Source organism: Meles meles, chromosome 1, assembly GCF_922984935.1.
Source record: "Meles meles chromosome 1, mMelMel3.1 paternal haplotype, whole genome shotgun sequence".
NCBI lineage: Eukaryota > Metazoa > Chordata > Mammalia > Carnivora > Mustelidae > Meles > Meles meles.
Window position 1 is genome coordinate 25596903 of NC_060066.1, and position 12379 is coordinate 25609281.

At 44.2% G+C, this 12379-nt stretch overlaps 1 protein-coding gene across 2 annotated transcripts in view; it reads left to right on the forward strand.

The window, feature by feature from the left end:
• The first annotated feature begins 4211 nt into the window (after positions 1-4211).
• Positions 4212-12379, forward strand: part of CSMD3 (CUB and Sushi multiple domains 3) — a 1273428-nt gene continuing 1265260 nt past the window's right edge. For both annotated transcript variants that reach the window (XM_046025880.1, XM_046025873.1), the window contains exon 1: positions 4212-4431. In XM_046025880.1, coding sequence (XP_045881836.1) covers positions 4254-4431 — 178 coding nt within the window. In that variant the 5' untranslated portion in view covers positions 4212-4253. The remainder of the gene's footprint in view (positions 4432-12379) is intronic.

Sequence of the window (12379 nt, forward strand, 5' to 3'; positions counted from 1 at the left end):
AAAATCAGAGGACATTCCACTCTAACAGGCAGGAATATAAACAATGATCCTCATGAGAACCTGTGTATCTATGACATGAATTTAAAAAACACACTTTCTAAATTCCTGACTTTGTCAAAGGTATATATATTTCTTTTCAAAATTGAAAGTAACTTCTTTCCAATTCTTTGTTGCTTTTCCTCCATGTACGTACTATATTTTGATCACTTTTATGTGATATTGCTGCTATGAAACTAAAATAGAACAAACACATATTAAGCACCTGGTTTAATATGACGTGATTTTAAAAAAATATTTTATTTATTTACTTGTCAGAGAGAGCGTGAGCACAAGCAGAAGGAGCAGCAGGTAGAGGAAGAAGCAGGCTCCCGCTGAGCAAGGAGCCCAATGTGGGACTCAGATCCCAGGATCCTGGGATCGTGAGCTGAAGGCAGACGCCTGACCGACTGAGCCACCCAGCTGTCCCCATATGATGTGATTTTTTGAAAAGGTGTTTATTTTCTCCCTTTCAACAGCTGAACAGCTAAACCCCATTTTAAGTTCTAATTTTATTCCACAAGTATTTGGGAGCAACTGAAAAAGAATGCGAATCTTCACTTCAAACTGGAAGTGAAGAACCCATCTATTTCTGATCGAAACACTTCTTAAAATCTGTCAAGGGTACTTAATCATTTTGATCGGCTTGATGATCCTTGCCAAGTCACTTCCTTCCTTAATGTGTGTGTGAGAAGATCAATAGGCTGCAAGAAGTAAAAAAAATAATATGAAAGGGGATTGGGGTAGTGGTAGTAATTAGCCTACAAGTATAAAATGAAAAAAAAAAGATTTTTTATGTGTACATATGTATTTTAAAAACTGACTTCCTTAAAAGATTGATCCTTGAAATTAATTTATAAATCTTTGCCTTTCTATAATTAGACAGGTAAATTCACATACAAATTTTATTTTTGGTATTATAATATTTTAAAATAAGCACCTTTGGGTGCTAGCATAAGACAGTGTAAGTGGCCAAGCATATTGATTCAGAAATTGGACATGATAGGCTCATATTTCATCTTAGTTACATTATATCTAGCAAGGCAAGATAGTTAACTTTGTGTATCAGTTTCTTCACCCATAAAATGAGGACATTTGCAGTACTTGTCTCATCAAGTTGCAATGTGATTAAGATATGCCACGTAAGCATTACACGATGTTGGGCATACAGTAAGCATTTAATGTTTGCTATTATATGAGCTATTTTTTTGTCTTCCTTTTCTAACAGTTTTAAGTGAGTCTATGTATAACTGTGCTGCTTTTCTACAGATTAGGTGAGATAGATGATTTCTTCCTCCCAAATTTAGACACTGTATTTTTCCTTCTGGAGAAACTCTCATCCAGAATTTTGGCTGATAATGTTATGTTTCTGGAATACCTTTGGAAATGTTCCTTTGGAGAGGAGGCCGCTTAGCATGAAAGACAAAAGCCTGATCCAGCACTAAATGTATTGGATTAAGTAACAGTGTTCCTGATGATGACTCTGAATAAACCACTTCATTTCCCCCATGCCTTAACTATCCCCGTCATATAAAATATGATTTTCCATGTTTAGGAATCCAGAAAATGCGGGTAGAAAATGGTTCATGATTTGTGGTGAGCTATAAAAGCTAAAAGCTACAGCATTGTTCAATGTATTATGAGTAACCAGATAAATCTTTTAACAACTTCACATTGAAATCATAGACAGGATTCATTTAGGGAAACATAATAATTGAATTATTGGAGCAGCATGTTTGAAAATAAACATCGGGAATTGAGATCTGAGCAGCAGCTATGATGGTCCCATAGTGAAAGTTTATTTTTGCACAATAATTCCCGTTAAAATACTTCTGACTTCTGAGAAAAAAAAGTTTTCTGGTTTAAAGTCTTCCTGTCTGGACATATAGCCGTGTGGTCAAATTTATTGCATACACCCAAGATTTTTGTTTTCTTCTAATGAAAAGCATATTCAGTTGAGGTGATTAACCTCTGCACACTTGGTGAGGAGGGTTTTGTCAAGCGTCTTAATTAAGTCAAAGGACCTGTTTGCATCTAACTGCTTGTTCAATCCAGCATAGGCAACAGCAGCAGCCACAGACCCTGACATCTTGACTAAAATCTATGCCAGGGCCACTACCAAGGTGCCTCAGCAAGCTAATGACGTTTTTCAGCGTTGATCTTCCCAATCATGGTCTAGTCCCAACCCTGCCACCCACTCCCCTTGAAATCTGCATTATTTGGACAATAAAAGAAAGCACTGATGGGAAGGAACAATATTCTGCCACATTGCCCATAATGTACCTCCCAGAATTTAATGAGGTCAATTGGGCGTCTACAGCTTCTGCCTCTTGCTAAGTAAGGCTCCTTACCCAGAAGAGAAATCCTTCTCTAGTATACACACGTCTGAACACATGCATACACACGCATATGTATTGCACAAACACATTTGGGAAAACACCCACTTAATAAAAAATCACACCTTCCCGCATCTTCCATAAACACACACTCTTACCTTTCACAACTGCACACACACACACACACACACACACACACACTCCTGGGAGACTCACAGACACACACAAAATGCCACGTACCCGGAGAGCTTAGAATCCTTCCTATGCCGGCAGAATGAGCCCACTCAACATGCACCCCTATAGACACTCACAGTGTGCCCACTTTCCAGAGCAGAATTCCCTCCAGATGGAACAACCTTGCTCCCCCTGAGCAGCAGTTTTGAGTTGAGCCCAGGGACAAAAGCTGACCAGGGTGATCTTGGGGTGCATGGGATGGGAGCCATCATTTGTGGGCAATGTGGAGAGATGCAAACTCAAATTGGCCAGTCCTCTTGACCAAGACCTGCAGATATATGCTAATCCCTGATAGCCTTCAGCAAGCAAATGGAGCCAGGAACCGTTGCAATTATCTATTCCAGAACCAGTGCTGCAGCAGAGCACCCCCCCACCCCGCCCCCACACACGCCGCCTCCACCCTCAACCCCGGTCCTGAGACCGGAGCAGATTTCAGAAAAGTTGGATTATCAGCCGGTGCCGGTCTAAGGAACCTGCGTTTTATTAGATCTGGGCGAGGACCAGCCAAAAAAAAAAAGATTAAGAAATCGACACACAGGAGCAAAACGCGTTTGTCTCAGGACACAGCTCCCCTATGCTGTGGGATGAAGGAAATAGGATCCTTTATAGATGTGAAAAAGAGGCGAGTGACGGAGCGATGGCCAGTAGATGGCGCAAGAACTCTTCCCTTGTAGGTGTTAACCCTTGAGTGGTGCGTGTGGACCCGCCGAGTCCAGATGTATAGATACATACATTTTACGTTTTGAAAGAAACCTTCCATTTACATATCTGGGACCGATTCAGAATTAAGACAAATGAGTCTGTTCTAGGTAACTACCACAGATAAAGTAGTTTAACTGCAGCACACAGTAGCTGAAAAGCGTCTGGGGAGGATGAAAGGGCGAACTATTTGGGGGATAAAGACTGGCTTCCTCTTCACCTCACCCCCGCGCTGGTCACGGATAAATATCGGTTTACCGAATCATGGAAACTTGATTACCGGTTTCCGCGTCGGCATTTGAATATGCAAATGCATGGGTGCCAATAAATTCTTCTCTGTGGTCTTTTTCGATTAAGTCACAGGATAATAAACGCGAGGCGCCTGCCTGAAATATACTGCAACTACAGTAGTAACACATGTCCCGTTATAAGGACGTGGGCATCGATGGAGCCCGATTCATTACCAGCACGGTTTCCCCAAAAGCAACACAGATCCTCCGATTAAAATATTCCTCCAACATGTTTCTGTATTCACAAACGGCATCGCAAAGCTCACTAACATAATATTTCTCTGGCTGCTTTTACAGGCGGAATTGATCTATGGGGGTGGTGGGGGGAAATAAACCAAGCCCCTAAATTTCAAATATTGTGGGGAGTTTGTCAGGGAGCGGAGCTGGGCTTCAAGTAGCTCACTAGTGGTTTCTGGTGGTTGCTATAACGAGCTAGAATTGAGGTAGATTTGGGTGGAGGGGGGGGGAAGCACAGGAAAAGACAGAATCCAGAGTAGCAGAGACTTTGTGCCCCCGTTGGAGAGATGGTTGAGTCCTCGTCAAGGTTGCTGTGGTATCCCAGAAACACCATTCACTCCGAGCTGTGACCGCGCACCAACAACAGCAACAACTCCACTGCGCCGGGCTGGGGAGCAGGAATTAGAAGCTCGCGAATAATATGAAAGGGATCCGCAAAGGGGAAAGCCGAGCAAAGGAATCCAAATCCCGGGAGCCTGGCACGAGAAGATGCGCTAAATGTGGCCGCCTAGACTTCACCCTGATGAAGAAAATGGGGATTAAAAGTGGATTTACGTTTTGGAATCTCGTCTTTTTATTGACGGTGTCTTGTGTGAAAGGTAGGTCTGCTTTCGGGGGTCCCCTCTGCTTGGATGGAGGTGAGCTGACTTGTCGCCGGAAAAAGGCTAGTAGCTTACTTTGCAATTTGCACCGATAAAATAATGATAATCCTGAAGAAGGAGTTGATTCACAGCCTTTCGCCCCCCACCCCCAGATAGGAAATGCATTTTGCTTGCCAGATTTGGCGTTCAATGCGGTGATTGAGCTTGTGCTCAATAAATATTCTTGCAGTATGCTCAAACGAATACGTGAGTTGGTTCGTATAGCCTCTAACTAGTGGCTATCCAGGCAGAATTCCTCTGCAAGACTTTACTTGGTGGTGAGGAATACCTCGATTTCTAGTCAAACCAGTGGGGTTTGATGCTTTGGCTAGAATATTTATATTAAAGACACTCGTGTAAATGCTTTTTAACCCTTTCAGGGAGGAAAGTTACTGGCATGCAAGGAATGTGCTAATGTTAAATGCTTTAGGACTCTGGGGTCTTCCAAGCATCCCCTCGCTAACAGGAACGTCTGAATGCATATGTGAATTATTACTACGTGGGCTCTTGTGCACTGATAAACTGTAGGGGAGCTTCCCTGGTAGAGGTTTGGTTTAAAATGAGGCTTTACAAGGGTCTGAGATGCCAGGAAGTGTAAGGATCCACCTTTGGGAATGAATGAAGGTAGGAGGAAAGTCATTAGCTGACGACCAAAAAGAAAATCCCCAGCAAGTCTTAGCGTTCAGACAGGTAGAGTAAGTGTCACATGCACAGACAAGGGGAGGGGGTGGGTGGGATGGAAAATGTATTCCTAAGCAAGAAAGCTAGGGACAGTCAGATTCATTGGAAGAAAAGCTATCCTCGGGGAGAAAAATAGATGCCCAGGTCTGTTCCACAACTTCTCCTGCACCCTGCTGCCCATTAATTGCTGCAAAGAATACTCAGGAGGTGTTTATGACTCATGCCATCATTTTTGAAAAATCACCTCCCCATACTCATGGCAGCTCGAATGGATGCGATGGATGTCGCTTTCAGTGAAGCTAGTTTCAAATCCCGGTGTCTGTGTGTCGGGGTGGGGGTTGAGGGTGGGTGGTGGGGGGTGTTCTGGCCCAGGCGCGCCAAGGCTGTCAACACAAACTGGACGCTTCTTCCTTTGTAAAGGAGTGCCTCTCTGAACCGCAATCGGCCGCGTCTCTATGAAACAGTTTATTGTCCAGCTTGCAGCTGGCTGTCCCCCCACAGAAGGCAGTCCATTTGCATTCAGTGGAAATGATAATTCATGTTTTGGGTGGAGGGAGCTGGAGGGGTTACCTCTCATTCTATTAGGAGCAACGATGGATGACATGTCTCGAATTTTAATTTACATCCCTAAATGCCAAGAAGTCGCCTCTGGTGTCTGTGGCAGCAACTGTCTTGTAATTCCAACCTGCTCCTTAAAGCTTGATTCCCCCGTGACTCCCCCAGTCTCAGCCCAGTTCTAAGGCAAAACGCCTATCCTAAGCAGCGTAACTACAGTGCCTGGTGCACAAAAAGCGTCTCGGGTTGCTTACAATGGGTTCGTTTACGCCGCCGGCTCGACTTGCGAGGAGCCTCACATTTCTGCTTAGTCCGCCTGCCACTGGGAGTCGGCGGTTAATGGATGGCCCTGGGGCTGACTGCTAGACGGGTGCTTGGCGTGGGGGAGGCGCCGGGAGACAGCAACAGCTCCTGGCAGGAAAAATGTTGGGGTGGCTCCTGCTATAGGATGACCGGGGTTAAGTGCGAGTTTTCGTGTGATACCTGTTGAGCCAAAACACATTCGAGGGGCAGATGGGGGGGTAGGGAGTCTCCAAATCCGGGAGAGCACGCCAACCTGACAAACACAGAACCGCGTTGCCTGCAATTACAGCCCTGCTGCCCGCACCTACCGTATTTTCTGAATAAGACCCGCCGCTGAAAAGAAGGGCGCGTTAATTTGGTTTAAATGGCACCAGGAACGGGACTTCTCTCCTCCACGCACAGCTCCTGGACTTTGGACCGAGACCATTGGTCTCCACTGAGTATATTCCAGTCTGAGGGACACCGAAAAGAAAGAGTGTGTCACACTCTGCTTTGGTCCCGTTCAAAATCAATTTTTTAAGGATCTTGAAAAAACATTTTAATGTTAAGGTTTTTCTTTGTCACTTACTGCCACTCGGAAGGTTTCTCCTATATTTTACAACCTGGAACGCTGTCCTCAAATTCTGAGACGCAAACTTACCTGGGCTATGTGCTTTAGACCTGTTCCCTATCGGTGGGCGCTGCCAGCCTTAACAGTTGCTTCTTCTCCTTCTCCCTCTTCTTATTTTACTTTCTCAGTCTCAAGGCTTTCCTAAAGCCCTGATCGCTGAAAAGGCTTAAGTGGTGTTTCCCCTAATGTCTATACCCGCTTTTGTTTTCCACACTGTTTCTTCTGGACTCCCTGGCCCAAAGCAAAGCTCAGAATGGGGGGCCGTTTTAAGAGCTTTGCACGTCCTAATCTGGGTTAGCAGGAGCGTTCGCGAAGTCTGCGGTGCGCCGTTTTCCACGTAAACAGCTCAGGCCACAAGAATCCCACCTTCTGCCCATACTTTCCATCCCTTCACCATCTCACCTCTGCCTACAACAACTACGACAAAGAGGCTCAGTGGGAGGAAACGCCACAGAGTAGAAGACAAAGTGGCCTTCAGCAGTAGGCCCAAACTGCTGAAATGACAGCCAACCTTATCTGGCCATTTTATCTCCACGGTCAGCATCCCCAAAGGTGGCGGACAGAGGACTTCAGATCGGGGTGGGGAGCTGCTTAGACTTGACGCAAGCCTGTTTTAAGCTATCTCACACACACACACAAACACTCTCTCTCCCCAACACGCGTACTCGCGCGCGCGCTCCCCAGCGCAGGCAGGCGAGCAGGCAGGGGTTTTTGAAATGCAGCCTGCAGCTGCGGCGTGTCTGTGGAGGTTTCACTCACATAGAAACTGTGACTCTCCAAGTCGTGCTTCAAAGTCCCGCCTACGTAAACAGACACTCGGGGGTACTTTCCCACGCTCCATCTCGGGAGATCGCACAGCCAGCGCAGGAGGTACCATGCAGAAGGTACCGGAACCTTGCGCAGGTACAGCACGCATTGCCCTCGGTCGACAGGTGGGAGCCTGTGGGCAGCCTTCCACATCCTGCATCCGGGAGTGCTTCCCGGGGCTCCCGCAGGACCCCGGACTTCGAGAAGGAACCACGTTTCGGCGTGCTCTGGGATTTCAAGGAGATACTACTCCTGCCACAGAGCTCTTCTGGAAGAGTGGGTTTCACACCCTCTTCCTCCGCTAAAAAGGGTCGCGGGTGACCCTGCGGGAGGAGAGCTGGCAGCGAACTCTGGAGCATCTAATGCGGTTGCCAGAATGGCCGCGCCGGGAGGTCTCAGACCCCCGCGTGTCGAGTCTTCAGGGACCGACACCCTCACTCCTCGCCCTTAGGCTGCGATCTGACCTGACAGAAAATATCTGTCCTCTCTTGAGGGAGCTTTTCCAAAGGGAATGCAGTAAGTTAAAGTCTTCACAAAACAATAACAATAACCCACAGAAACAAAAACAAAACCTGCTTCCCCTTCATCGCCACCGTCAAAACCCTTCCCTTGGGGCGCCTGGGTGGCTCAGTGGATTAAGCCGCTGCCTTCGGCTCAGGTCATGATCTCAGGGTCCTGGGATCGAGCCCCGCATCGGGCTCTCTGCTCCGCAGGGAGCCTGCTTCCTCCTCTCTCTCTGTCTGCCTCTCTGCCTACTTGTAATCTCTCTCTCTGTCAAATAAATAAATAAAATCTTAAAAAAAAAAAAAAAAAAAAAAAAAAAAAAAAAAAAAAAAAAACCCTTCCCTTGAGGTTTGCAGGTTTGAGATACCTGCCGGGCGATAACACTTTGTGTTCGAGGCAGGGGTCCCGCTGCAGATTGGACAGATCTCCTCTGTCTTTTTCCCTTGGGAATACTTTTTAATTTCCTCTAGAAGGCCAGACTCCATGAAATTTCAAAGAAACACCCGAGGCTGAAAACTGAGCCCTGACTTGGCCTTGCCACGTGTGTGTATTGCTGGGAGGAGGAGATCCACACGGACTGACACCGAGGGGCCTTCGGGAAGCTTCGGGAGTGCACGTGTGTGTCCCTGTGGGTGTTCAAGGCTGAAACGCGTGTCAAGTAAACAGCACGTTTGTGTCCCCCGGACTCTAGATGGTCGGTGGTGCCGTGGACATTGCTGCCGCGCTATCCTGTGGGGGCGCCGGGAAAACTCTGGTTCCCCAAGCTGACCGCAGCGCTGCCCTCATTCAAACAACCTCTCCTGTGCTGGGCATTCAGAGAGTTCGAAAAACTCACTGGGGAACAAGTAATTGGGATTGCTGTCCCCAGACGACCCCTTCATTCCACCCTAGCTCCGTCGTTGGGGAAAATGAGAAGCAGGAGGCAGTCCCAGGGTTCAAGCGCCACGAGGGCTTAGTTGGAGCCTAGGGGAAAGGGCAGAAGAAATGAAACAGCGTGGGATCATCCCAGTCACCGTGTGGTCCCCTACCAGCGCCGCTGGAGTGGCCTGCTCAGGGTTGAAAGCCGGGCGCACACAGGGATTGCAGCACATTGCAGAATAGTAATGAAGCAGGACGACCATAGAAAGAAAGATCTACTCAGGCATCAGGCGAGTTCCCTTCTCCCTGAGCACGTCTGATTCGGGGAGACTTGGCACCACGGAGTTGCTAAGCCAACCCAATTTACCGCCTGAAGAGGCTCGAACAGCTCCCAGAATTCTGAGCTGAACTTCCCCTGGACAGTTACCTTGTTGAAATTGTTCTGAAATGTCATTTTGCAGCACCTTGTTTTCTCGAATTTTCTGGTGTTGGGTGATTGGGCTGGGGCGGGGGGGGGGGGCGGGGGGGAAGGCTGCATCAAGCCTGCGTAGGAAGAATGTGTGAGCAGAAATAATTAAGGAGAAGGGTTCAACCCCTTGAAAACCTGATGCCAGTTCCTTTGAGATCCTTCAAGGAGAAAAGGCATAAAATTACTGTAGGAGCATAGACTTAGTTGCAGTAGTTGTTATTACTCTTCATGCTATTAATTAGCCTTACTTTGTGGGATGGCTGAATAGATTTTGGGTATTTATGTCTTTTTCTTGAACACAATTTGGTATCTAAGGAAATACTGAAATAAAGCAATAGCAAATGGCATCTATACAGATTCTATATATATAGTAAAACTATCACAAGTGAGCTCTGAAAAATAGGCAGGAGAGGTAGAACAATTAATAATGTCTTTGTACCCATGTGGGAACCCTCTAACACTAAAACACTTGTCTAACATCTCAAATACAAATAACTGAAAGGGACTAAACTCAGCTTCACTAGTCTCCCAAAATCCTCCTCCTTGTGTACCAAAAGATCACCTCTTTCTCCTTAACATCAGGGTCTCCAGAAAGAGCTGCAGTGTTTTGTCCAGTTTGGGAAACTACTATGAAGCACCAAACAATGTATCTCCTAAGGAACTGGCTACTTTAAGCAACATGAGTATTTGGGAAAATATGCCTTTTTGTACTTCAAAGTCCAGTGTTTGAAAGATTAAAAATAAAATGTTTGCAAATTAAAGAGATTAGAAAAAAATGTGTGAGATACCAAAAAAAAGTGTGAGCTATAAATAAAACTTAAGGCTATTTTATCTATCTATCTATCTATCTATAAATAGATAGATAGATGCATTAAAACATAGCTTCCCTTTTTACCTCTTTTGTCCATTCCCTTTATTCATAGGCAAAGGGGTGTGTAGTTGAGGGATACAGTGGCAATTCTGATTTGGCTTTTGGATAAAGTCTGTTAAGAATGTTATTAGAACAGATGCTATTGTTAACAAATTCATCTTTTCTCTCTTAAAATGAGCAGGTGGGTGATTCATGGTATTTTCCAAAGAGATCAATCTCCATGTCTACAAGATTTTCTTAGATTTAGGCCCCTTGTAAGGCTCTCATTCTCATCAGTAATATCATGTTTACAAATGTCACAGAAAAATCAATTTGTCAAATACCTTCCAGTAGTCAAGGTTTCAGTATTGATGGCCATCCTTCCGTCTCTCAAGCCTCCAATCCTGTAGCCATCAAATGCATTTCATGCCATCAGGCCCTTTGTTACGCTACTGCTTGGTGCTGGGTAAAGGTTCCTAAGGATTCATATTTTCTATATAGTCATGGCCTCTTGGCCACAACCCCATCTGAAATCTCCTCTAAAAAGTCTGCATTTACAATATTCATACACATCACACACCTTGTAACTGGATAGTAAGAATATCAGTGGTAATCATGTTGTCTTAGATATCACAACATTATTCTATCAGCTATGCTTGCTCTGTAGTGATTTTCAAAGTTTTCCTGAATAAAGAGCATCCACATTCTGGGAACTTGTTAAGAATATGAACTCCTGGGGCGCCTGGGTGGCTCAGTGGGTTAAGCCGCTGCCTTCGGCTCAGGTCATGATCTCAGGGTCCTGGGATCGAGCCCCGCATCGGGCTCTCTGCTCAGTGGAGAGCCTGCTTCCCTTCCTCTCTCTCTCTGCCTACTTGTGATATCTCTCTGTCAAATAAATAAATAAAATCTTAAAAAAAAAAAAAAAAAAAGAATATGAACTCCCAGGTGCCAGCCCTGGGCTTACTTGAGACAGATGCCTTGGCAGTTGGGCATAGACATTAGTGTTTTTAACATGTCATCCAGGTATTTCTGATGTGGTCTAAAGTTTGAGAACCACTACAGCAAAGAGCAAGAGTTCTGGAGCTACTGAGACCTGAAGTCAAATGATTTTGCCAGCAGTTATATTCATACTAGCAGCCCAACTTTCCTAAACTCCACTTTTAGTCTCTATTAAAAAAAGAGAGAGAGAGAGAGAGATAGTAGAATATCAGTAGACCTATAAGGAGAGGGAGATTATGCACTTCCCATATACAGTGGCTGGTAGCTATCATCTGTATTATTCAAATACATTTCCATGTGCAAAGCCAGTGTAAATGCCCAAACACTTCATCCCTAACTTGTAGCCCTAACTTGTCTGTAGCAGTAAATAAAAAATGTAGCATCTTCTCACTAGCTATTATCATAACAGTTAATATTTTAAGTACCATATATCAATTAGTACTATGTAAGAACATTAGCGATTACATGCTTCATGGTAATTTTTAAAAATTGTTAACCACTTGTTTTGTAGAAGACAGAAGGAAACAATTATGGAATGAAAATATTTCCTGAGACTGATTTAATATGTAACATCAGATAGTCTTGTCTTCAATAAAGTCCATACAGGTCTTACAAGTCGATAAAAATAAAATCAGTGTATTGAATTTTTTATGTCTCAAAGAACTTTAAGGAATAGTATTTAAATTCAAATTCTTATTTATTTCTTCTTACAATCTGGACACAATTTCTTATTTAAAAGCTTTTTAATCTAGAAAATCTGTTCTGAGTTTCTTTGTGTTTTTCTTCTGTTTAGCCATATTAACATAGAATTAGCAGCCCCTTCCATCTGCATTTACAACTGCACATTTCTCTCACATGATCTGTCTAAGGCAATGGTGTCATTCAAAACTCTACCATGCAAAGTATAACACATTCTATAAATACTACTGATGTAAGAACAATTGATAATGTTAGAGATTATCTTCAGTTTTAGTGGTATGTGAAATATTTTAAAATTCTCTTTAAGGTATAGGAATAAAATTTCTAAAACAATGAATATTACTACATTTGATGGGTTCAAATGTTCAGAAAGTGATTGATATGTATAAAAAGTGATGAGTGATTCTCTTAAGAACTGAGTTTGTAATGTTCAAAATTATAAAGTCCTTCTTCCTTGCTTTGTTTTACATTAGCATATTCTAAAAGGAACATTTATGCTTACATGGTTTTAAATGATGAGGAAAATTTTTAAAACTATGACAAGTTTTAAAATATAATTGGATACCACTTT